The following is a 24,055-nucleotide window of genomic DNA, read 5'->3' as shown; positions in this document are numbered from 1 at the left end:
GAAACAAATTTCGTTTTGTAAGAAATCCTAACGTTTCATGTGCTTGTGAACAAACGCTTTAGACACACTTAATCTTTCAGCAATCTCTCGAGTTGTTATTCGACGATTTGCATCGACCAATCGCTTAATTTTATCCTTATCGACTTCATGACTCATTACTTAGTTAAACACCAATATTTTAAAACCGCTGACCACCAATCTTAACACTCTCTTTCAGATACAAATTTTATTATCATAGAGACCGCGGTAAAAAGTGTCTTTTGGGACTTGAAAAATCCCTAACAGCATTCATTAGTTGTTCTTTAATGGGGAAGTGTCGGATGCCTACTGTCAAATTACTGTCACAGTGTTGCTGTCAGTGAGCTGCTATCAGATGATTGCTGTCAAAAGACTGTTGTCAAATGGGACTGAAAACAGATGCTTGTCTTTTTCTTACCTAATTCAGTATTTAAAGCCGGATAAACCGAATAATTGTCAGACCAAAACCTTTACTAACTTCGTAAATAATCGAATTAGACAGCAAATGAAGAGCTATTTTCATTACAACACAATTTCAAGAACTTAATTAACAAAGCATAACTGTTAATTATTATAAATTTCGCTTTTCATTTCATAGCGTACAAAGTATGCTGGCACTGGCATAAATAGTTTTAGTGTAAATTAGCACAATGCTATGTGCATTTCGAAGTAGGACAAGGACAGTAATAGCTATTCCCAACGCAGTAATTTGACATCAATGCATCCCAGTACTCATGAATAAAAGTTGTAGTGGCGCACAAAGAGTTGCGCTGGAGTACACACAGTCGAGTACAATGTTGACACTTCAGCAAGGGCAACGCAAGGCGTGGGGAGGAACAGTGGAGAACATGAAAAGCTAATATACCATTACACAAATACACACACGCACTTACTTGTGTGTGCAAGTTTCCATTTACCCAGCTCGTGCTGCATAATTCAGTAACTACTGACATTTGATTTTAAGCTCTTGAAAACACTGCACAGTCCCCACCACCCGTGCGAGTGCCTTACTGTGCCAACAGAGCGGCGGCATTAATTCCGTCGGTCAGCTATGCCGCACTGGCATGTGGCCCGGCATTTTTCGCCATTAGTGCGCTTGTAGGAATTCACAAAAATCTCAACAATCCTGAATTGAACTAAATTACTTGCCAACAGGTTGTGCGGCTGCTGCACTTCTGCTCCAGCTCCAGCTCCAGCCATTGAGTAGCTGTAACGCCTGTAGCGCCGGAGCTGGCTGTGTGGACAGTCCTGCAAAAGTCTGGCATACAATTCGCTGGAACACAATGCAGGTTAGTGACCACAATGCAACAAGGTATGACAGACTGCCTGCTACAACTGTGTTTGCCCGTTTTGAGTGAGTAGTTAATTGAAATGGAAATTATGAGGTGTGTGTGTGGGAGCGGCCGTTGGTTTCACATAGTTTCAGCAAAAAAAAGTGCAAATTCACAGTATTCAGTTAGTTAACTATCTGTTTTCATGTGGTTTCATTTTGTTTTGTCCAAAACTCGAACTTTTGACGCATAATTTGAAATTAATTAGCACAATTTAAAGAAAATTTATATTTATTTAAAAGCCAATTAGGTTAGGTAATAGTGTGTGTTGTTTAACTTATGTTTTATTACTATCTTGAAGGGTTTTATTAACTGTATTTCCTGCTATTTAATTTAAAAATCGTTAAGCCAGCATATGCCAATGTCAGCAGACATAACATCAACTTACTTTTAAAAATATACAAAAAACTGATTTCAATTGAACTGATAAAATGTACTAACTCCACTTCAAATCTCAAAATAAAACCCCACCCGACTTAATGTCACACGAGGCCCTCGAAGTTTAAAGCAATCATACTTCACGTGACCTCTCAAAACATTAAAGACCTGACCTCACGTGTATACGAATAATATAAGCAAACCTGACCCCTAAAATTGTTAATTATTCGGACATTACGTGATCTCACCAAATGAAAGAAAGCTGATTGCACGTTACCCCACACAATGTCAACAAACCTAATGTCATTTTACAACATAAATATACTAGATTTCAATTAAACCCATAAAATGCAGACACATCTGACCCCACTTGACCCTTCAAAATATAAGTCAACCTGATTTAGTATGTCCACTCAAAAAAATAAAAACACACCTAACCTCACGTGAACACTTAAAAGATACCCAAAACCCGACCCCACGTCACTCCTCAAAATATAAACACCTGACTTCACGTAATCGCTTAAAATCCAAACCAACCTGGCATCACATGATCCCTAAAAATTTAACAAACTAGATTTTCAGTGACCCCAAAAAAATATAAACAAACCCCGGCCAAATGTCAATGACCTCGGCTTTGTTGTTTACATTTTGGTCGAGGTCAAGGACCTTTGAATAGGGTTTTTGCATTTTGGACGAGGTCAATGACCTTTGGCCGGAGTTTGATTTCATTTAGGTTGAGGTCACCAACTTTTATCCGAGGTTTTTTGTGTGGTCACTCAATAATGTATTTTTATACTCTCGCAATAATGTTGCTAATAGTTTTGTTCACACAACGCTTGTTTGTAACACCCAAAACTAAAGGAGCTAGATATAGAGTTATAATATATATACCAAAGTGATCAGGGTGAAGAGTGGAGCTCAAATCCGGATGTCTGTCTGTGCTAGCTGTAACTTGAGTAAAAATTAAGATATCTTGATGAAACTTGGTGCACTTATTTCTTGGCACCATAGGAAGGTTGCTTTCGAAGATGAACGAAATCGGACCAGTGCCTCGCACATAAAATGGCGAAAACCGAATGCACATAGAGTGGCATAACTAAGCCATAAATAAAGCTACGAAAGTAAAATCCGGCACAAGGGATCGCACTAAGAAGGGACATATTTGGATGTATGTTTTTGGGGAAGTGGGCGTGACCCCGCCCCTACTAAGTTTTTTGTACATATCTCGTAAAATATTGAGGCTATATCAACCAATCTTTCTAAAGTCGTTTCGTTTAGGTACTACCTTATCTTATAACCACGCCCACCTCTCATACAAAGGTTATGTTGAAAACTACTAAAGATGCTTTAAGTCAGTAAGGAAAAACACCAGAAATATTAAATTTCATTATAAAGATGGCACAGAAGTGCTGCACTCAAGTTGGTATACAAAATTTGAAATGGGTGTGGCTCCGCCCCCTTATGAGTCAAAAACCATATCTTCGAAACTACTCGACCAATTTCAATGAAATTCGGTTCATAATATCTTCCTGGCTTCCCAATGATATGTTAAGAAAATAGGCCAAATCGGTTCACAACCACGCCTACTTCCTATATACCGGAACTCCATCTGAACCGTTTACTTTACAATGTATAAAGTAAGCACTAGTGAAGATATCGGAACAGAATTTTGCATTTATAGTGTGACATCGCTCATCTAAAAATTGTCGAAATCGGACCATAAGTTTTCAGAGCCCCATATATCGAACATGAAGACCACAGTGCTTCTAATATTTTTTTACCAAAAATAACTAAGTCTCTCAGATATTATGAAGAAATTCAGAAATTCAGAGGGAATATTTCTCTTCTAATAATATGTCTTCGTACCAAAAATGAGTGAAATCCGATCATAACTTCCCATATACCTAATATTAGGGTGTTATATTATATATATATATATATTTGGCGTAGGAACCGCTTTAAGCGATTATAGCCGAATCCACCAGAGCGCGCCACTCATTCCTCCTTTTTGCTTTTTGGCGCCAACTGGAAACACCAAGTGAAGCCAGGTCACTTTGCACTTGGTCTTTCCACCGGAGTGGAGGTCGTCCTCTTCCGCGGCTTCCTCCAGCGGGTTTTCTTCCATCCGTACAACATGACCTAGCCAGCGTAGCCGCTGTCTTTTTATTCGCTGAACTATGTCAATGTCGTCGTATAAATCGTACAGCTCATCGTTCCATCGTCTGCGGTATTCGCCGTTGCCAATGTTTAGAGGACCATAAATCTTGCGCAAAACCTTTCTCTCGAAAACCCCAAGAGTCGTCTCATCGGATGTTGTCATCGTCCACGCTTCAGCGCCATACATCAGGACGGGAATAATGAGCGACTTATAGAGTTTGATTTTGGTTCGTCGAGAGAGGACTTTACTTTTCAATTGCCTACTCAGTCCATAGTAGCACCTGTTGGCAAGAGGGATTCTGCGTTGGATTTCAAGGCTGACATTGTTGGTGTTGTTAATGCTGGTTCCCAGATAAACGAAATTATCTACAACTTCAAAGTTATGGCTGTCAACAGTGACGTGGGAGCCAAGACGCGAGTGCGCTGACTGTTTGTTTGTTTGGGTGTTATATTAATAGAATTAAATAAATAAATTGCGAGAGTATAAAGTTACACCCGAACTTAGCCATTCATTACTAGTTTTTAGTTTGTGTAGTCATGTGATGAAATGTTGCTTTAGTCTTTGAGGGGTTAGATTTGTTTCTATTTTAAGGGTCACTTGATATTGGGTTTGTCTTCATTTTCTGGTTTCACTTGAGTTCAGGTGTGTTAATAGTTTGAGGCGTCTCGTGATTGGTTTATAACTTAAGGGTCACATGAGATCTGGTTGCTTCACATTTTAAGGGGTAAGGTGATGTTAGGTCTCTTTTATTCAGATTTGTTCACATTTAGAGTGATCTCTTATATTAAATGTGTGAACAAATTTCGGAAAATTATGGAAATCGCAACTTAAAAATAAAATAAAAATATCGCTCATCAATAATACATAAGCCGCATGATTGCAGATGATTACAATTATTAGATTACAAATTTTATTTTTGAACATTATTATTTTTTAATTAATTTGGCTATAATTTATTTTATTTTATATTTCCATATTAAATTAATTATTTATTTGCAATTTATAACAAATAAATTTAATATTTAATGCATTGTGAAGAATTCAATCACTACCAAATTACTATGAACTACTTGTGTCTGGCGAATAACTGCAACAAATTTGCTTCTATGAAGTAAACTTATGTACAGTCCATGTGTATAGATTTGTTTGTATGTCATATGCCACAGCATATGTACGAGTATGCCAAATGGTTTACGTACACGACTGCCTTCTTACTTTGTTTGCCGCTTCGACATTTTAAGCCGTTTTTCGCAAATGTGAAATGACAAACCCGCCTCCACCATAAACCTGGTACTTACCAACTACATATGTATGTATAATAACAACAATTTGCACTAGGCACACGTAGTTGCCATATACGGCTTTGCAGTGTTCTGTGTGTGTGTGGATGTGCACTTCCTCAGTTTAGTCAAGTAAATTCAAGTCACCGACGCATGCACTTGCCACCATAAACTGTTAAACGCTTGTATGCATGTGTGTGAGTGTATGTGTGTGCGTCTCTGTCTAAAACGCCTATTTTATGCCATAGCAACTGGCATTCTAAGCTGCTTTTCTGTTTGTCCATTCATAAATTGCACAAGCATATCGACAGACATTTGTGGCGATGCAAGGCTTTTAATGCACGCACATTCAAGTGCGGCAGCTTTTGTGCATAAGTAGGTCTCTATGCATACATATGTATATGTGCTCGTGTTTATATATATATATATCTGTGTGTGTGTCTGCGTACGTTTCTCTCGTTTTAGCTCCAAATCACTTTAGTACGCCTAAGTGTATGCGCATGCAGAAATGCTCGATTGTATGCAAAGCACATTGGCTACAACGCATTGTGCGACGGGGCGTATGAGTAATGCTTAAGTGACACAAGAGTGAAATGTATGAGTGCTTGGGTACTTTGTAGGCTGATAATGCATATACATATGTACAGTGCACTTGCTTGTAGTTTAAGCATACATACATATATAAATCAAGATAGTGATCGTGAAAGCAGTGCTTATGTGTGAAGTGGTTTTGGGTAGTGCAGGTATGCAGTTTAATTTATTATTGATTGAGGTTTGAATTTGAGCTTTCAGCAGCTTTTACAGTCTTAACATGTGTTTAAGGAAAGGCTTTTGAAAATTGTATTCCCTTAATACATTTACTTATCTTCTTCTGAATTCATAAAACTTAAAGTGTTCAAAAAATAACGGGAATTTTCGTTTTTGAAAAAAAAAAATATGAATTTACTCGTCAATATTAAATTAGTTCCCCATTCGATATTATAATTATAATCCTGCAATTATTATAGTTTTGTTCACATAACACAAACGACTGAGATATGGGGTTATATATGTATATCAAAATGATCAGGATGACGCGACGAGTTGAAATCCGGATGTCATCCCGTCCGCCTGTCCATGCTATGGATAACTTGAACACGGATTAAGATATATTGATGAAACTTGGGGCACATGTTCCTTGGAACCGTGGGAAGGTTGCTATTGAAAAGCGAAATCGTACCCTTGGCACGCCCACAAAATGGCGAAAACCGAAAAGCTATAAAGTGTCATAACCAAGCCATAAATAATATCATGAAAGTAATATTTTTACAAAATGACAATGGGCGTGGCATCGCCCACTTATGGGTCAAAAACCATATCTCAGGGACTACTCGACAGATTTCAATGAAATTCGGTGTATAATATTTTCTTGACACCCTGATAACACGAATGAAAAATGGGCGAAATCGGTTCACAACCACGCCTACTTCCCATATAACTCAATTTGAATTCCATCTTATTCCTTCACTTTTTAACATATACATAAGGAACCAATAAAGATAGCGAAATAAAACCTTACACAAATACTGTATATCATCTGTGGCATCACATGTGGAAAAATTTTCGAAATCGGTCTATAGCTTCAGGACCCCGGATGTCGAACATGAAGGAATCAGTGCCTAAGGGTAATTTTTCACCGAAAATATCAGTAAATCTCAGATATTCAAAATAAATTCAAAGAAGATGTGTTTCTTCTAATAGTGTGTTTTCGTACCAAAAATGTTTAAAATCGGGTCATAACTTCCCTTAGCTGCCATATACCTAATTATTGTTTTTTTTTTCAAAAATACGGCTGCTTTATACCTTATGAAGCGGTTAATATGTGAAATACCTTAACCAAATTAATTGAGCGTATTGTCTTGGATATAGTGTACCTTGGCGGTGAAAATGAGTGAAATCGGTTCAGGAATTACCTCAGGTCTCATATACTATATATGATGATTTTCGTTATTCTATTGGACTTTTTGCCGAATATATGTGTCGAATTGTGTGTTATTTTAATGAAATTTCATCAGACAATTTGCCAGAGTATAAAATGTTCGGTTACAATCTTTCTCACTTGTTGGGATAGCATTTGGCACCTTCAGCGCTTTCTCGTATGTTTGTAAAGCGATCGCCCTTTAGGGTTTGACAATTGGTTTGATGTATTTTCTTCTACTTTGTAGTTGTCTTAAAAAAATATGATATGAGTACAGAAATATTTCCCATTTCGAAATAAGTCGATCTTATTCGTCTTTGATATCCTAAATCCAACTCGTTTCCTAGTTTTAGGTGTTTCAAACATCTTAGAGCTATTATACTCTGTGCTTTGGGAGAGTATAAAAATCATGAAAACTACAAACGTAAACAAGTAAGGAAAGGCTAAGTTCGGGTGCAACCGAACATTTTATACTCTCGCAATTAATTGAAGAAATTTAACCAATACATATATGCGGAATAAAGCTCACCGTATTTTTGAAAAACCTATAATTAGGTATATGGGAGCTAGGAGAAGATACTTTTGAAAAATCTACAATGAGGTATATGGAAATGTTATGACCCGATTTTAATAATTTTTGGAACAGAGACACACTATTAGAAGAAAACAATTTCCTCTGAATTAAATTGAGATATCTGAGAGATTTACCCATATTTTCGGTTAAAATTTATCCTTAGGCGCTGAGTTCAACATGTTCGAAATCTGGGGCCTGGAAAAGTTATGGTCCGTTTGCGAGAATTTTTTCACAAGTGAAGCCAGAGATGATATGCACTAATTGTGTAAAATTTTATTCCGTTATCTTCATTGGTTACTTATATTTACATTATAAAGTGAAGGAATCAGATGGAATTCAAAATTGAGTTATAAGGAAAGTAGTAGTGGTTGTGAACCGATTTCGCCCATTTTTTTGTCCGTGTTATCAGGGTGTCAAGAAAATATCATATACCAAATTTCATTCGAATCGGTCGAGTAGTTCCTGAGATATGGTTTTTGAGCCATAAGTGGGCGATGCCACGCCCATTTTCCATTTTGTAAAAAAATCTGAGTACAGCTCCCTTCTGCTATTTCTTCTGCAAAATTTAGTGTTTCTGACGTTTTTCGTTAGTTAGTTAACCCACTTTTAGTAATTTTCAACCTAACCTTTGTATGGGAGGTGGGCGTGGTTATTATCCGATTTCAACTATTTTCATGGTGTGTGGTGGGGTATGTAAGAGAACCGACTGCAGAAAGTTTGGTTTATATAGCTTTATTAGTTTGCGAGTTAAATACCGAATAACCGATTTGTGGGCGGGCCACGCCCACTTCCCCGAAAAATTTCATCAAAATATGCCCCCTCCTAGTGGTCCGATTCTGCTCATCTTATGGTGCCAAGGAATATTTGTGCCAAGTTTCGTCAAGATATCTTAATTTTTACTCAAGTTACAGCTTGCACAGACGGACAGACGGACAGACGGACGGACGGACAGACATCCGGATTTCAAATCTACTCGTCACCCTGATCACTTTGGTATATATGACTCTATATCTAACTCTTTTAGTTTTAGGTGTTACTAAGAACCGTTATGTGAACAAAACTATAATACTCTCTTAGCAACTTTGTTACGATAGTATAAAAAGAATGCGTAAAAGAGGGAGGGATATATACCACCAACGAATAGTTCGAAAGTGAAACACGAATTTGCATTTAATTTCCTGATTTATTTCTAGAAGAATGGGAGATCTGTTACAAAAAAAAAACAAGTAATTCCCGAAAGAACATGTCTTTTTCGGGCAAACATAAATGGACAGCGAATAATTCATATGTATACTATTAATCATTTCATTTCATTTGTATTGTCTGTATTACGACTTTGGTAGCAGTCCTCATTTATCAACTCAACATCTTTGTGCCCGTATTGCCGCACTATCTCTTGGTCTTATAGCCATATGCGCGTATTTATACGAATAATAGGCGCCGTGCCATTTATACCAGTTGATGCCTGCGTCATAGGTTTCGTGCTTGCCATTAAGATACTCACCATTTAGGTTACTAAAAAGTTGATAATAATTAGGCACAAAACTTTGAAAACTTGCTAAACGGATTTTACCTGTACAGAGTGCTTTTGTGCCACCAGGCCCCTTTGTGCTTCTCCGCAAAATTCGTATTATCATACGAATCATTATCCTGATCATATGTACTGAACTTTTGCCCATCGTGGTAACCGAGCAAGGAATCGCCTGCATTCCCAGAATACTTTCCCAAAATATTCAATTCATATTTCTGGATTTCATCCCCCACCGCGAAACTGTCGTAGTGGGCGTACCTAACGGTATCGTTGAAATCATGCAATTCGATTTGTAGCTCATTGAGTTGTACTTGGGTAAGTGCATGCAGTTTGTCCAAGCCAATGAAGAAATTTGTGTTCAAATTTCCGAAGCCATGTTTGTAATCATTCCAATTGCGATTGAAGTCGATGGTTTTGTCCTGTCTGCGCTGCACCAACAACCTGGGATCACCGCCGTTGTCATCGAGTAAACAGTAAACGTAGAAGGGTCGATGCTTCCAACCATCTAACGGTAAGCGTATTTGATAGATGCCACTTTTGGCCTCTGCACCCGCGGAGCACACTGCCTCAACACAGTTGGCAGGTAGCGGCCTAGTATTGGACTCCTCGTTCAATATATATGTCGAGGCGGTGCTCAAGCAGACTACCAACAGCGCAGCGTTAATTTTTATAAACGAAGAGACCATCTCGTATAGATTTTTTGAACTGATCACTCGAATAGAAACACATCTGTATTTATACTTGAGCTTTCTTGGCAAACTGTACTGTGGTTTTTTCTTTTCTTTTTATATATATTCATTTTAAAAATATTCAGTAGATTAAGAATTTAAATGGATTAAGAATGTCATCAGTGGGACTTGACGGTATAAAAAAATAACAAAATCGAAATGTGCCCAAAAATATTCAAGTATTATGTGTATGTATGTATAATTCTGCATGTGCCAATTTTTATTTAAAACTCATACATATATATTAATGTGTGACAATGTGTACAAAATTCCAAGAATTGTTTAAATTCAGTGTACATTTCTTAAAATTTTATGTTTGTTTAAATTTGTATACTCCTGCAACATGTTGCAAAGAGAGTAATATAGTTTTGTTCATAATCCATAAATAAAGTTGTAAAAATAAAATTTGATACAAAGGATCGCACTAGGAGGGGGCATATTTGGATGTAATTTTTTTAGGAAAGTGGGCGTGCCCCCGCCTCTACTAAGTTTTTTGTACATATGTCGTAAACTACTGAAGTTATATAAACCAAATTCTCTAGTATAATTTCCTTTAAGCACTTCCTTATACAGTCTAAAAATGGAGGAAATCGGATTATAACCACGCCAACCTCCCATACATAGCTTATGTTGAAAATTAATAAAAATGTTTGTTTTCAGTTCCGCCCACTTATGGGTCAAAAACCATATATCTGAAACTACTTGACCGATTGCAATGAAATTTGGTACATATTAATATCTTGATACCCTGATGTTATCGATGTAAAATGGGCAAAATCGATTAACAACAACGTCTAATTCCCATATACCACACTTTTGAATTGCAACTGATTCATTCATTTTACAATATATAAATCAAGCACCAGTAAAGATATCGGAACAAAACGTTGTACAAATTCTTTATTTCTAGTGTGGCCCGTAAAATAATAATAAATCGAATTATAACTTGTCAAGGCCCGCAATATCAAAAATATGGACCTCGAAGTTTGCGGACAATTTTTTTTTTGGAAAATATTGGTAAACCTCTTAGATATTCCAAAAAATTCAAAGGAGATATTTTCTCTAGCCCCCCATATACCTCATATTCCTATTTTCGAGCTTCCGGTGGGCTTTATATCGCATATATCGGTTAGGATGTGTGATAACTTAGTAAAATTAAGTAAACGTAAAATTTTGGATATAATGTAGATTGGTGCCAAAATTGTTCAAATCGGTCCATGAACTACCCCAGTCCCCATATACTAAATATAAATAATGATTTTCGCTATTATTGGGTCGAATTGTGGGTTATCTTAAAATAATAAAATAAATTAATTACGAGAATCTAAAATGTTCGGTTACAGCCGATCTTAGATTTTAAGTGTCTTATTGAAAACTACAGCTACAAATAAAAGATTTCTAGATTTGCATTCCAGAGAAATGCCCAATCTAAAAATGCGGGATGGAGGCTATCCAAGTTATCATTTTGTCGCTGACTTTTTTAATAATATAGGAAAAAACTATATTTTGTCAGTATGAAAAACTATTGTGAAGAATCCGAAAGACTAAATATGTCCAATTGCTATTATGTGAAATCATCTCGTAGGTAGGCATTCGTCAGTCGCAAACCCATTTTTTTTCTTAAAATGTGCTTGACTACGGCTATATATGTACATAGTTATTGTCTTCTTTAACGTTCAGCTACCCTGTTCTATCACCTTATTTCGTCCAACAAAAAGAAAATTTCGTTTCATATAGCACATGAGTTCAAAGTACTAACTTAACCTTAAGTTTTTAAGCTATCTATCGACAATTTAGCTGTATGCATATATGTACATATGTATAGTACACATGTATGGAGCAACCATAAGCGCATTGTCGTCAATACGTGTTAAATACAACGAAAGTTCGACACCATTTATCTTCTAAAGATTGCTGTAACAATCACTAAGGGCGCTGGTTGCATAGCGACTAAGTCTACGCTCCTCCTCTCCCTTCATATGTTTGCCTTTATTTCTGAGCAACTGCAATTGTTGTTGCTATCTTATGTTTTCCCCCACTGACTCATGCACACACACACAGAAACACTTTCATATGTGCTAGGTGTAAGCAATTAAAGCCAGTAAGTGGCTTCTTTGCATCGCACAGTTACCGTTGTCTTCGCACAATATGCTTTCTTCCTTCAGCTACTAGTACATTTCCGTTGCATTGTCTGTTCGGGCTTCAGACGTTTGTCTGTTTCAGTTTCATTTCTACGCTCCCTTGCCGAGCAGGGTTGCAAGGCAAATAAAGTGAGGAAACCCAGAACGCACGGTTCGCGCCGAGTTTACACGTATGTACACATAAATACATATAACGGATTATATAGCAACTGGATGCGATAAACACTATCTGCGCGCGTACATCTATGCCAACCCAGCATATGCTATGCCATGCTATGCTACGAGTATGCAAGCAAGCGATGAGCATGGTGTTCATTTGAGCGACCTGTGGAATGTTACACTACGGCCATGTACACCTATTATGCCAACTAACAACATGCTACAAAACACGGCGAACGGCGAACGTAATAAATACAAATGCATGTCTGTGTGTGTGTGTGTGTGTGCACCTTAATACTGCCACTTTTCTATTCGCCTTTGTGGCAGCTTTTCTCCATTTCATGTGCAGTTTCACTCTGGCTTTGTTGATGTCGTTGAGCATGAGTAGGTTCACATATTGAATTGTTGTTGTTGTTTTTGGATTCTGTAAGCGACAAGTATTGTTTCAGAAATTCAAATATTGGAAGCATATAACTATATACTTAATTATTAACGGTTTATTATTGAGCAATGATTGGGATATTTTAGTAAATGATAAGGATAGCGATAAAGTGGATATTCTCTGTAAGAAAAGACATTCTAAGTTTCGTATGTATGTAATTGAGCTGTAATTCGAACAGAGCTGTAGCACTTTCGTCCATTCGAACAACATGACCTAGCCAGCGTAGCCGCTGTCTTTTTATTCGCTGAACTATGTCAATGTCGTCGTATAAATCGTACAGCTCATCATTTCAGCGTCTGCGGTATTCACCGTTGCCAATTTTTAAGGGACCATAAATCTTCGGCAAAACCTTTCTCTCGAAAACTCTTAAGAATATTCTTTTAGAATAATTTCAGAATAATCGTTTATTTTTGCATTGGTTCGACAGAATTAATTTGGCTTGAGATTGAGCAGTCAAAAATGCTGCTAAGAACCCTGTAAGAAACATAAATACTTAAATTCTACACGCTAAAAAAAATTTCAGTTTTAACTATTATATATATTATTTTTTCACCGAATAAAAAAATCGATCAAAAATATCGATATTATTTTTTCAATGAATAAAAAATCGATGAAATATATCGATATCATTTTTTTCAACGAATAAAAAAATCTATCAAAAATATCGATATTATTTTTTCAATGCAACGATATTTATTAGTGATATTTCGAATTTTGTAACATCGTTGTATCGATACTAGATATATTTCAAGTATCGAAAAGGTATAAAAACGATATTTTTTTATAAATTTTAGGAAAAAAAATCATAAAAAGGAATACATTTTTATTCTTCCTTAGGCTTGTTGAAAAAATACCGATACATAGATATATCGATATTTTTTTATATAAAAATATTAATGTCGATATTGATATTTACAAAAAATGCGATATGATATTTACATATATATCGTTCTTTTTTTGTACCTCCGACACCCCTAAACAGTCAAATGATTGTCTTTGTTCTTGCACAACGAATGGTACAATTGCGTCAGCATTTATAAAACAACAAAAAAGTTTGATCTTTCTAATAAGCAACGCACAAACAACTGAAGCAAACAAAAGAGAAAAACAAAAACAAGAATACACAAACAACAATGCAATAGTAAACACTTAAGTACACGCGCTACTAGTGATGAGTGTTTCTTGCTTTTGTCTTTGCTGGTCATAAGTACGATCGCCACTTGTCAGTGAAAATAAAAAAAAAAAACAATAGACTGATCGGGGGACCGCTTAACCGGATCACGGATAACCGAGGCCCCGCTGTACAAGTACTATGCAATAAGAAGTACATCAGTGGTTCAGTAGCTTCTACACTCATACAGTGGCTCAAACGTATAATTCGATAAGATTATTTAAATGCCGATATTTTTTAATTAGTGGGAAAATATCCAAAAACATGCAGAATTGTAGTTTATTTAAATACCTTTAAATCAAAGTATAATACTTATGAGCTTTTATTCAAAAAGATTTTTAAAATTAAAAAGGAAAATAAAACCCGCAAAATTCATGTCAAACGTATGGTTTGACAGTCATAATAATATAAGAATTTTGATACTTGGAAGCAAAACCTTTTGCTTTTTCGCCGACTGCATGGGATTGGCAAAAAAAATCCGGAGTTTTGTGGTTCCACCTTCTGGTTAAACTGAGAAGTATAATTGCTATATGTTCCCGTTTAAATTAATGATCACAAAAATCAAATTATTTTCCGAGATGTAAATTTTAAAATCTTCTAGACAGTTTACAAGCAGTACATTTAACTGATAGCGCTTAAGCAGAGATGCAGAATAATGGGGACCGGAACATATACCGAATAATAATGTTTAGTTATATTATCAACAAAGTGATTAGATTGAGATGAGACTATGTTAAGTCCATTATTAGTTGGCTAATTTCATATCAGCTTTTTATTAGGTTAGCAAATATCTCACTTTCGCGGGTGAAAACGACCCCATGGATAAGCCAGCCGGCGGAAGACCTGTGACGACGAGCACCGATCAAATTATGGAAAACATCGAGTTAGACCGACATGTGGCATCTCGTGATATCGCCCAGCAGATGGGAGTTAGTCACCAAACCATTTTAAAAAATCGGCAGAAAAAGCTTGTTGTTTGGGTGCCGCATGATTTGACGCAAAAAAAACCTTCTGGACTGGACTGCCTGCGATATGTATTGATCCATTTTTGAAGCGGATGGTGACTGGCGCCGCAAAATGGATCACATACGACAATATCAAGTGAAAACTGTCGTGGTCGAAGGCCCGTGAATCATCCCAAACAGTGGCCAAGCCGGGATTGACGGCCAGGAAGGTTTTGCTGTGTGTTTGGTGGGATTGAAAGGGAATCATCCACTATAAGCTGCTCCCATATGGCTAGACGCTTAATCTTACCATCTACTGCGAACAACTGGACCGCTTGAAGCAGGCGATCGACCAGAAGCGTCCAGAATTGGCCAACAGGAAGGGCTCGGACATAGCGACAAGTGATTACCACCTGTTCCTGTCCATGACGAACGCCCTGGGTGGTGTAAAGTTGAACTCTAAAGAGGCTTGTGAAAAGTGACTATCCGAGTTCTTCGCAAATAAGGAGGGGGGCTTCTACGAGGGGGGTATTATGAAGTTTCCGTCTAGATGGAAACAGATTATCGAACGAAACGAACGATCGCTGTAAAACTTTTTATAAAGCATTGAATAAAGAGGAAAAAAGCGGATATTTAATATTTGCAAAATTTTAAACGCGTTTTTTTTGGAACCGTGTTTTCAAAGTCGGTTGTCAAATGTTCTCGAAAACTACTCAACCGATCTTGATGAAATTTTGCACAGGTTCTCGAGATACAATTTACTCGTGTTTGGACGAAGAATTTAATTTTTTTCAATTACAACTATTAAAAAAAAAAACAATGTCAGACAAATTTGACCAAGATTTTTATTTTTGTTGGAAAAATGTCTGCCAAAATTCCAAATTTTATTTGTTTGTCTTTCCTTTGTTCAAGCACGAGTTTATGGTCTTACCTAGAACACTTTTTTTATTTTGGGTGATCCTGCCAGGAGTTATGCTGACAACGCTGACGTACCTTTTTTCCGAAGGGTCACCTCAACTGACGTCACAATGGAGGAGTTTTATTATTTTGTTTTTAAATTTCAGAAATTATTCTTTAAATATGTATCTATAAGACAGAATAATGTTTGAATAAAAAAAAATAATTTTTACAATATAATTTTTACAAAATAATTTTACCTTTTTTACCCGACAAAACCCATGTAACCCCTTAAAGTGGTGAAATCGCTTCATATTATGCCAGTTTGTTTATACCAGCTGTGTGTACGATTCAGCACTCTGTAATGTTTTGCAACAATATTTATTGCCTTATTACTTTTAATTACAGATAATTACTTTTAATCGCAGAGCGCTCCACATAAATACATTTTCCACTTTTAATCGCTGTTCTAACGCGCTTTCTACTACTAATAGTTAGATTTCAAATTTTTCAAAAATCACCAATAAATATTTAAATTTTGCAAAAGTTGTACGCAGCTGGCAAAAAAAAATAGCGGTAATAAATGTAGATTTTGTGCAATGAGTTCACAGAGTTCAACAGCTGTTGCACTTCCAACTGACATACTGTCGGCACTGCAAGCCCCTACCAACTCCCAACTCGCTTTCCCAAATTGTTATAAATCGGTGTCGTATTACAGCAGTAGTGCGCGCCTAGATATATTCACGTATATATATGTATATATATATGTGAGTATATGTTTGTATGTGTCTAAATATGTGCGCATTTACGTTAGTTACAACTGATGAGTCCAATAAAATGCTATCGCTGCAGAGCAATTCAGCAATTTCGCGTCGAATACGCCTCTTCCAGCAATTATGCACACACACACACACCTTCACATTCGTTTCTCCCTTCTTGTAGTACACTCGCTCAAACACCCAACAAAGGATATGATGGCAGTCTAAAATTAGCAATCGATGGCCAACAACATCATTGCCTGCAGCGCTGTAGCGTTAACCGCATTTAGCAGACTATTTCAAAGTTTCGGCGATCGGCGCCCATAAATTCGCGCTAACCCCCCGCCCGCCGCCGAGGCTTATCCCAACACAAACGGCGCTCACACACGTTTTCCGTATCGCCGTCTGTTCGTGCGGCGAAAGTCCGCGCCGCGTTGATGATCGTGCGAATGCCTGTAATTTACCAAATGAGTTTTCATTAATTCTAGAGTGCGCTGTGTGTGTGTATGTGTGCATATCCACACACAGACACGCACACAATTTGTTTGGGTTGCAACTTTCGGTTGGTTCAGCTTGCCGGTGCTGCTGCTGGCGACTACAAAGTTTCCAGTTTTATTGCTGAATTTTCGGAAATAACCGATGCCACACACACACATATATATATATATACATATATACATACAAACCCATACAGCAAATATACGCACATACAAAAGCCATCTACTACTAAGCGTAGTTAGTAGTTTTTGAGTGAATTTTTGGTTGACTTATTCCGGCTAGTTCCGAAGGTGCTTCGTACTTTTCTCATTTCCCACAATATGAATATCCAAAGCACTGCGCGATTGTGTGTGCGTGACCAAAAGCGCAATGTTTTGCTGGCAAAAGTTTTCGAATCGCTCGGTAGATAATCTTAAAAGCCTCCAAACAAAAACAACAAACAATTTGGTTTTTTATGCTCATATTTACATGCTTTTAATAAATAAATAATTGAGCCACTGCTTTTTGTTGTAACTAAAGCAGCAGCTTAGTTGCCCATTCATGCGATGTGGTGAGTGTGTGAGTGCGGCGATTTCACTTATTTTATGGCATCGGTTGTTGTTGCTTGTGTATTATAACTTTGGCGATCAAGTAATTAATAGTTGCTTGTTGCACTCTGTTGTAAGTGCTGGCAATATACACGTAGTTCTTCTGGATACTCAGTACTCAGGAGAGTCAGTATGAGGCATGTATGTATGCATATGTGCTTATAATGCGTGTGAATCATACTTTATTTATTGCCTAGTAGCATGCATAAATTAGTATATGAGGTTAGCATCGAACCATTGTTTTTGATTAATGAATTGTATATGAAGCTTCTCAATGGTGTAAGCGCTTAGCAAGCTGAAAGGTATTGTTTAACAAAAAACACTTTTTTTTTGTCAATTCTATTTTTTATTTAAAAGAATCCCTTTGAAGGGCGAAAAACCTAATATAGCGCTCTTCCAATACAGCTTTTATTCTGCGATTTGTTATTTTTGCTTCAAAATAGGCATCAGCCTGGGTAATTACCCAAATCAATCTCTGTCCATCGAGCATTCTCTTGCGTTCTGAAAGCAGACAAAAATCATTGGAACACTTTCCGGAAAATGCGGTGCATGTGAAACCAATTCGTAGCCTGATTCATACAATTTTTTCATTAACGGTTGATACAGCTTATCATATTTTTTTTAAATCTAACCATCTATTCGTAGATTTTGTTTTTTCAGGTATGCGCTATTCGGAACTATTCATTCTATGTACTATGTATCTGGTACATTTGGATATTTGTATTTTTCGATTTTGATCTTAATAGCGAGACTTTAGGTCCGTCAGAGTAAAAAATTACACTGATAATTAACCTTGACTTTCATTTAATGGACCTCAATGGACATTCAAGAAAATTAGGTAGCTCTTTATGAGAAGAAAGCTCTTTATAAGAGAACAGAAAAGAAAGAGAGTCAGAAAACTGCTTGAAAAATTCGATTGAAAACGAGCAAGATTATAAATATTCTTAGTTGACCCATTCTCTGATAAATCATAGCCGACGACCAGAGTTCATTTTAACTCATATGACAAAGACTCTGGTTCATACCGAACCTCTCTGTGATATATACTAGCGATTGTATATAACTGTATTGACAGAGTTAGATAGTCTGATTTTGTTGAATTTCAATGGATTTTTTTCTTGAATTTTTCAATGAAGAGACTCATTATATATTGATCTAAGACTTTAGACTTTTCTATTATACAATGTCAGCTGTTCTTATTGAATTGAATGATTATAAGAAAATACTCAGTCTTAGATCAAAGCACAAACATCTTAAACAAACTATTATATTAGTAGAAGAGTATTTCCACACATGTTCACCGCTGAGCTATTGAAAGGTAGCATCGCAGTACAGTCAGAATAGTCAATAGCTGAGTCCTGATCGCTAGAATTATAAATTGTGTAAATGCTTATTGGCTTACATATGTATTCTTAGAGTTTAACATTATAGTTAAGAAGTCAGTATTTAATGAAGTAAATCCAGAGTTATATAGTATTAGCAGATGCAATACATATCTAGTCAAAGATGAATTGTAATGAAGCCTTTGATAATTACAAAGCATTCACCTTCACCCAGTCTTCCTTTCCTCATCTTAGAACACGATGTTCCATGAGTTAAAGACCAATTTGCTGAAATTTAGAACAGCACCATGGAAAAGGGATCCAAAGAAGTACTTAGTGATTACGAGAGACAGTCAGTTTTTCATTTGGTGTACCGTCCGTGCAACTTGAGTAAAAACTAAGTTATCTTGACGAAACTTGGTACACATGTTCCTTGGGACCGTGAGATGGTTCCTATTAAAAATGGCAAACGAACTCAGACCAGTGCCACGCCCACAAAATGGCGAAAGCTAAGCCATAAATAAAGTTATAAAAATTTGATATAAAGGATCGCATTAGTGGGGGACACATTTGGATGTAAATTTTTTGGGGAAGTGGGCGTGGGCCCCAATTAAGTTTTTGGATATATATCTGAAACCAAAAAAGCTATATAAACCAAACTTTCTGCAGTCGTTTCCCTTACGTATCCTATTACACACCATAAAAATGTATATATTCGGATAAAAACCACGCCCACCTCCCATACAAAGGTTAGGTTGAAAATTACTAAAAGTGGGTTAACTCAGTAAGGAAAAACGTCAGATACACTAAATTTACAGAAGAAATGGCAGAAATAAGCAGCGCTAAGATTTTTTTACAAAATGGAAAATGGGCGTGGCGTCGCCCACTTATGGGACAAAAACTATATCTCTGGAACTACACGACCGATTTCAATGAAATTCGGTGCATAATATTTTCTTATCACCCTGATGACACGTGTGGAAAATGAAATCAGTTCACAACCACGACTACTTCCTATATAACTCAATTTTGAATTCTATCTTATTCCTTCTCTTTATAATAATAGGATAAAGAAGGGTAGTGAACAAATTGGTTGAATGAATATCGTAGCATTTATCTAGAATTTGCTGTAGAAATGACAGCGAAAGCACTTTCGAATAAAATCAAGGCTCTGGTTCATACTGAAGCTAAGTACTTATCACCGTGTAATATAAACTAAAAACGGCAAAAATAACCTCTAACAGTATTGATAGAAATATAATTAGTTTTTTTGATCTAGCTTGAAAATCGAAGTATGAACTTTTCAATGAAAAACTCACTGTCTCATGATCAGGTCTATTAAAAATTATCATAATATAAGTTAAAGGAAAGGTATACGCCTACACCCAGACTCCCTTTGTCATCCTAAAACCACCAGGTTCCATTAGTGCATGAACCAATTTGCTGTTGCAATTTGGGATTTCGAACAGGATTTGTCAAGCACCATCGAAAAAGATTCACAAGGAAGTCTCTGGTGATTTAATACTTAATTTTCCACATTTTTTTGGGAAACAATAAGTCTTTGACTATAAGAACCGAGATTTTTGAGTTGTAGAGTGTTTCGAACTCATATTAAGAATGAATGTACATAGATAAAGTTCTCGTATTTCTATAATAAATTTTATATCGCCAAACTCAAGACTGACAGCAGTGCTCTACTCACTCAATGAACCTTACTTTTCAAGTTTTTGATTTTTGTGCTTTTTCAAACCGAATTTTCGATAAATAAAGAATTAAACCGGGCCGGGATTTTGCAAAATGTTGGATATTCTGTAGGAACATTTTCCATTAAACAGATGGTTTAAAAAATAGGTTCCACTTTTCAATTCTACAAATGACTAGGCAGCCCTAAACATAATTAGTTGAACATCAAAATGCAATGTAAAAGCTGATTTCGGTCAATTTTCTATTTAATAATTATCATTATACCCTGAACAGGGTGTATTAAGTTTGTCACGAAGTTTGTAACACCCAGAAGGAAGCTTCGGAAACCCTAAAAAGTATCTATATAAATGATCAGTATGTTGAACCGAGTCGATTTATCCATGTCCGTCTGTCTGTCTGTCTGTCCGCCGACCGTCTGTCTGTATATATACGAACTAGTCCTTCAGTTTTTAAGATAACGTTTTGAAATTCTGCAGATGTTATTTTCTCTTCAAGAAGCTGCTCATTTGTCGGAACTGCCGATATCGGACCACTATATCATATAGCTGCCATACACACTGAACAATCGGAATCAAGGGCTTGTATGGAAAACTTCCGCATTTTACTACATATCTTCACGAAATTTGGTGTGAGTTATTGTTCATAGAAATAATTTAATCTTCGAAAAAATTGTTCAGATCGGTTCACTATAGCATATAGCTGCCATACAAACTGAACGATCGGAATCAATGGCTTGTATGGAAAATTTTCGCATTTGACGTGGTATCTTCACGAAATTTGACATGGATTACTGCTTAAGGTAATAATTAAATCTCCGAAGAAATTGTTCAGATCGATTAACTATATAACCTTAATGTTTCTAGCAAACAACCCGGCGTTAACGTTTTTTCTTTTTTTTTTTTTTGTATATTTATATATAAATATCGAATAATTATAGTACTTAGTTAGGATTATCCGCGCAAAAAGGATACTTGAATTAAAATTTATGCCTGCTGGTGCAGCCACTGCAACTGTGCCCATCTGTTTTTGTCAAGCAACAATGGCGAAAATTGCCTAATTAAATGAATTACGAGTACAATGCATTGCATGGTCGAATGCGCACGACTCATTGGCCATATTCCATATTATTGGCCCAAAGCCTCGAAAGGAACAAAAACTGTGCAAAAAAAATCACTACACAGCAGAATGTGTGGAAAAATGTTCGCCATGGCAAAGTGGCCATTAGTAAGAGTGCTTGGAAATGTAGGCAAAAAATGCAAAATATCATTTTTTCGCAGTGAACACTCGTTCTTTTGTATCTTATGCGGCTTTTAGGCGCACAAAACACACTAAGTAAGTGAGCTGGTAAAAAAAATTGCAATTTTTTTATGAATATTAAAGAGCGATGGCTTTATAAGTCCACGTTTGTGAGCTTAAATACGAAATATCCAACTGTGTGTCTTTTTTTTTGGCGGTTAGCGGGCATGCGTGTGAGTGTCTGTGCGTCAGTGTGGTAGTAACACATGTGCACAGTGCTTTAGCATTAACAAAAAATATTAAAAATACCATTAATGCTGTATTTGGCACCCACATGCTTGTTGTTGTTGTACACCTACTGGGTGTTGGGGCGAAATGATAGCGCCAATGGCGGCACCAGCTGTCATGGCTACTGTCTCTGCCGCATTTGTTTCTGTCACAGCTGCCACTTGATTACACACACGAGCATGTGCGTGCGTGTTTCATTTCATTGTTTTTATCCGCTGAAAAGCATTTGCGTGCACACACTTCCACTTCCTTTACTTACTTCTATACGAATGGACACATGCATGCTACCACACATCCAAATCCACACAATCTCTCACACATACCCACACCCACACAGTGTTTGCACGCAATGTCGCTTGTAGTGGCAATCAGATGCTGCCATGCCGGATAACAAGCGACACTCCAAACGAAATACCATTTTCATGGATTAAATGTGGCAAACTCCAATCAACGCTCTCGTGGGCGTAGGCGGGCGCGGTGGGCGTGTACCGGTGTTGTGCGGTAAGGCTTGTGGTAATGCCAATAGCTGCGGCGTTCAAGCACAGTATTGGACTTAATGTGTCTCAATTGTGTTGCAACACAAGTGTTGCCATATTACATTTAATCGGCCAAAAGTATTTTCCCCGACACATGAGATAATTTTAAATACAGCTCTGACGTTGGAAGAAATGTGTGAGCAAATTTTAATTTAAGTTATTATTTTATTTATTATTTAACATATTTCGATTACTGAACCCAATACGAACAATTCCCTTTTTATGCCCGATATGTTTGTTCGAAGCTTGAATGTCCTTTAGAAATGTTTTATATACTTACAATACTCTCCAAATTCCCATATATTTCACTCAGATAGTTTACATGGGAAGAGAAAATGAGCGGGCTTCGTACTTTCGCTATTACGAATACGATATTTATCTATCTATACTATACTATTATTATGAAAGATTTGTATGTATGTTTGTATGTATGAATAAACTCAAAAACTACTGTGCCGATTTCAAAAATTCTTTCACCATTGGAAAGCTACATTCACACCGAGTAACATAGGCTATATTTATTGCTCGAATCTCAACTTTCTATAAATAGTTCCCAGGTGAGGGTATCTGAAATTGTTTAATTTAATTAAGGTTACAGATAATTTACCTTATATATTCGGCGTAAAGTCAACCAGAATAACGAAAATCATTATATATAGTATTTGGTAATCCTTGGACCAATTTCCACATGTCGCAACCAAGCTAAATTTTATACAAGCCATCTGATTTTTGCTAAGATATGTAATATATTAACTGATATAAACGGTGTAAAACCCACCGAATGTTTGAAAATCCTAAATATCGGTATATAGGCGCTAGGGGAAGTATTAACCCAATTTTACGCTGTTTTGGCACAAATGCACATTATAAGAAACAAGTAAGGAAAGGCTAAGTTCAGCTGCAACCGAACATTTTATACTCTCGAAATTTGTTGCTATATCTTTATTAAGAAAACACACAATTTGACCCATACATATATTCGGCATAAATATATTTCGCATATTAACCGATTTATAAGCTATTAAGCTCATAGTATTTTTGAAAATCCTATAATTAGGTATTCTCATATATTCATATATAAGGGAAGTTATGACCCGATTTTAAGCTTTTCTGGTACAGAGAGAAATTAAGATACCTAAGAGATTTACCGAAATTTTCGGTGAAAAGTTACCTTGGGGCACTGAGTTCTTCATATTCGCTATCCGGGGCATTGAAAAGTTATAGTCCGATTTCGAAAAATTTTTCACAAGTGATGCCACAGATCATATTTGTGTAAAGTTTTATTTCGCTATCTTCATTGGTTCCTTATGTATATATTATAAAGTAAAGGAATAAGATGGAATTCAAAAATGAGTTATATGGGAAGTTGTCGTGGTTGTGAACCGACAACATCATCAGAATGTCAAGAAAATATTAT

General features: G+C 36.5%; 2 protein-coding genes across 2 annotated transcripts in view; one reads left to right on the top strand and one right to left on the bottom strand.

Moving 5' to 3' along the window:
• Positions 1-24,055, top strand: part of LOC105213764 (protein-tyrosine sulfotransferase) — a 142,131-nt gene that overhangs the window by 55,829 nt on the left and 62,247 nt on the right. The gene's annotated exons all lie outside the window — the stretch shown is intronic.
• On the bottom strand, positions 8,875-9,939 carry LOC105219229 (ryncolin-1-like). The gene is made up of 2 exons (XM_011195226.3): positions 9,270-9,939; positions 8,875-9,211 (listed from the first exon to the last, which is right to left on the bottom strand). The coding sequence occupies exons 1-2, from the start codon at positions 9,911-9,913 to the stop codon at positions 9,058-9,060; spliced, it is 798 nt and encodes a 265-aa protein (XP_011193528.2). The 5' UTR covers positions 9,914-9,939; the 3' UTR covers positions 8,875-9,057.

This window comes from Zeugodacus cucurbitae, chromosome 5 (genome assembly GCF_028554725.1).
Source record: "Zeugodacus cucurbitae isolate PBARC_wt_2022May chromosome 5, idZeuCucr1.2, whole genome shotgun sequence".
Lineage (NCBI taxonomy): Eukaryota > Metazoa > Arthropoda > Insecta > Diptera > Tephritidae > Zeugodacus > Zeugodacus cucurbitae.
The sequence above is the reverse complement of the archived record's forward strand: the minus strand, read 5'-3'. Positions and strand labels throughout refer to the sequence as shown.

Coding starts and splice junctions, on each gene's coding strand:
- LOC105219229 (XM_011195226.3), bottom strand. CDS start 9,913: ATGGTCTCTTCGTTTATAAAAATTAACGCTGCGCTGTTGGTAGTCTGC. Junction 9,212..9,269: donor CACAAAAGCACTCTGTACAG/GTAAAATCCGTT, acceptor TCAACTTTTTAG/TAACCTAAATGGTGAGTATC.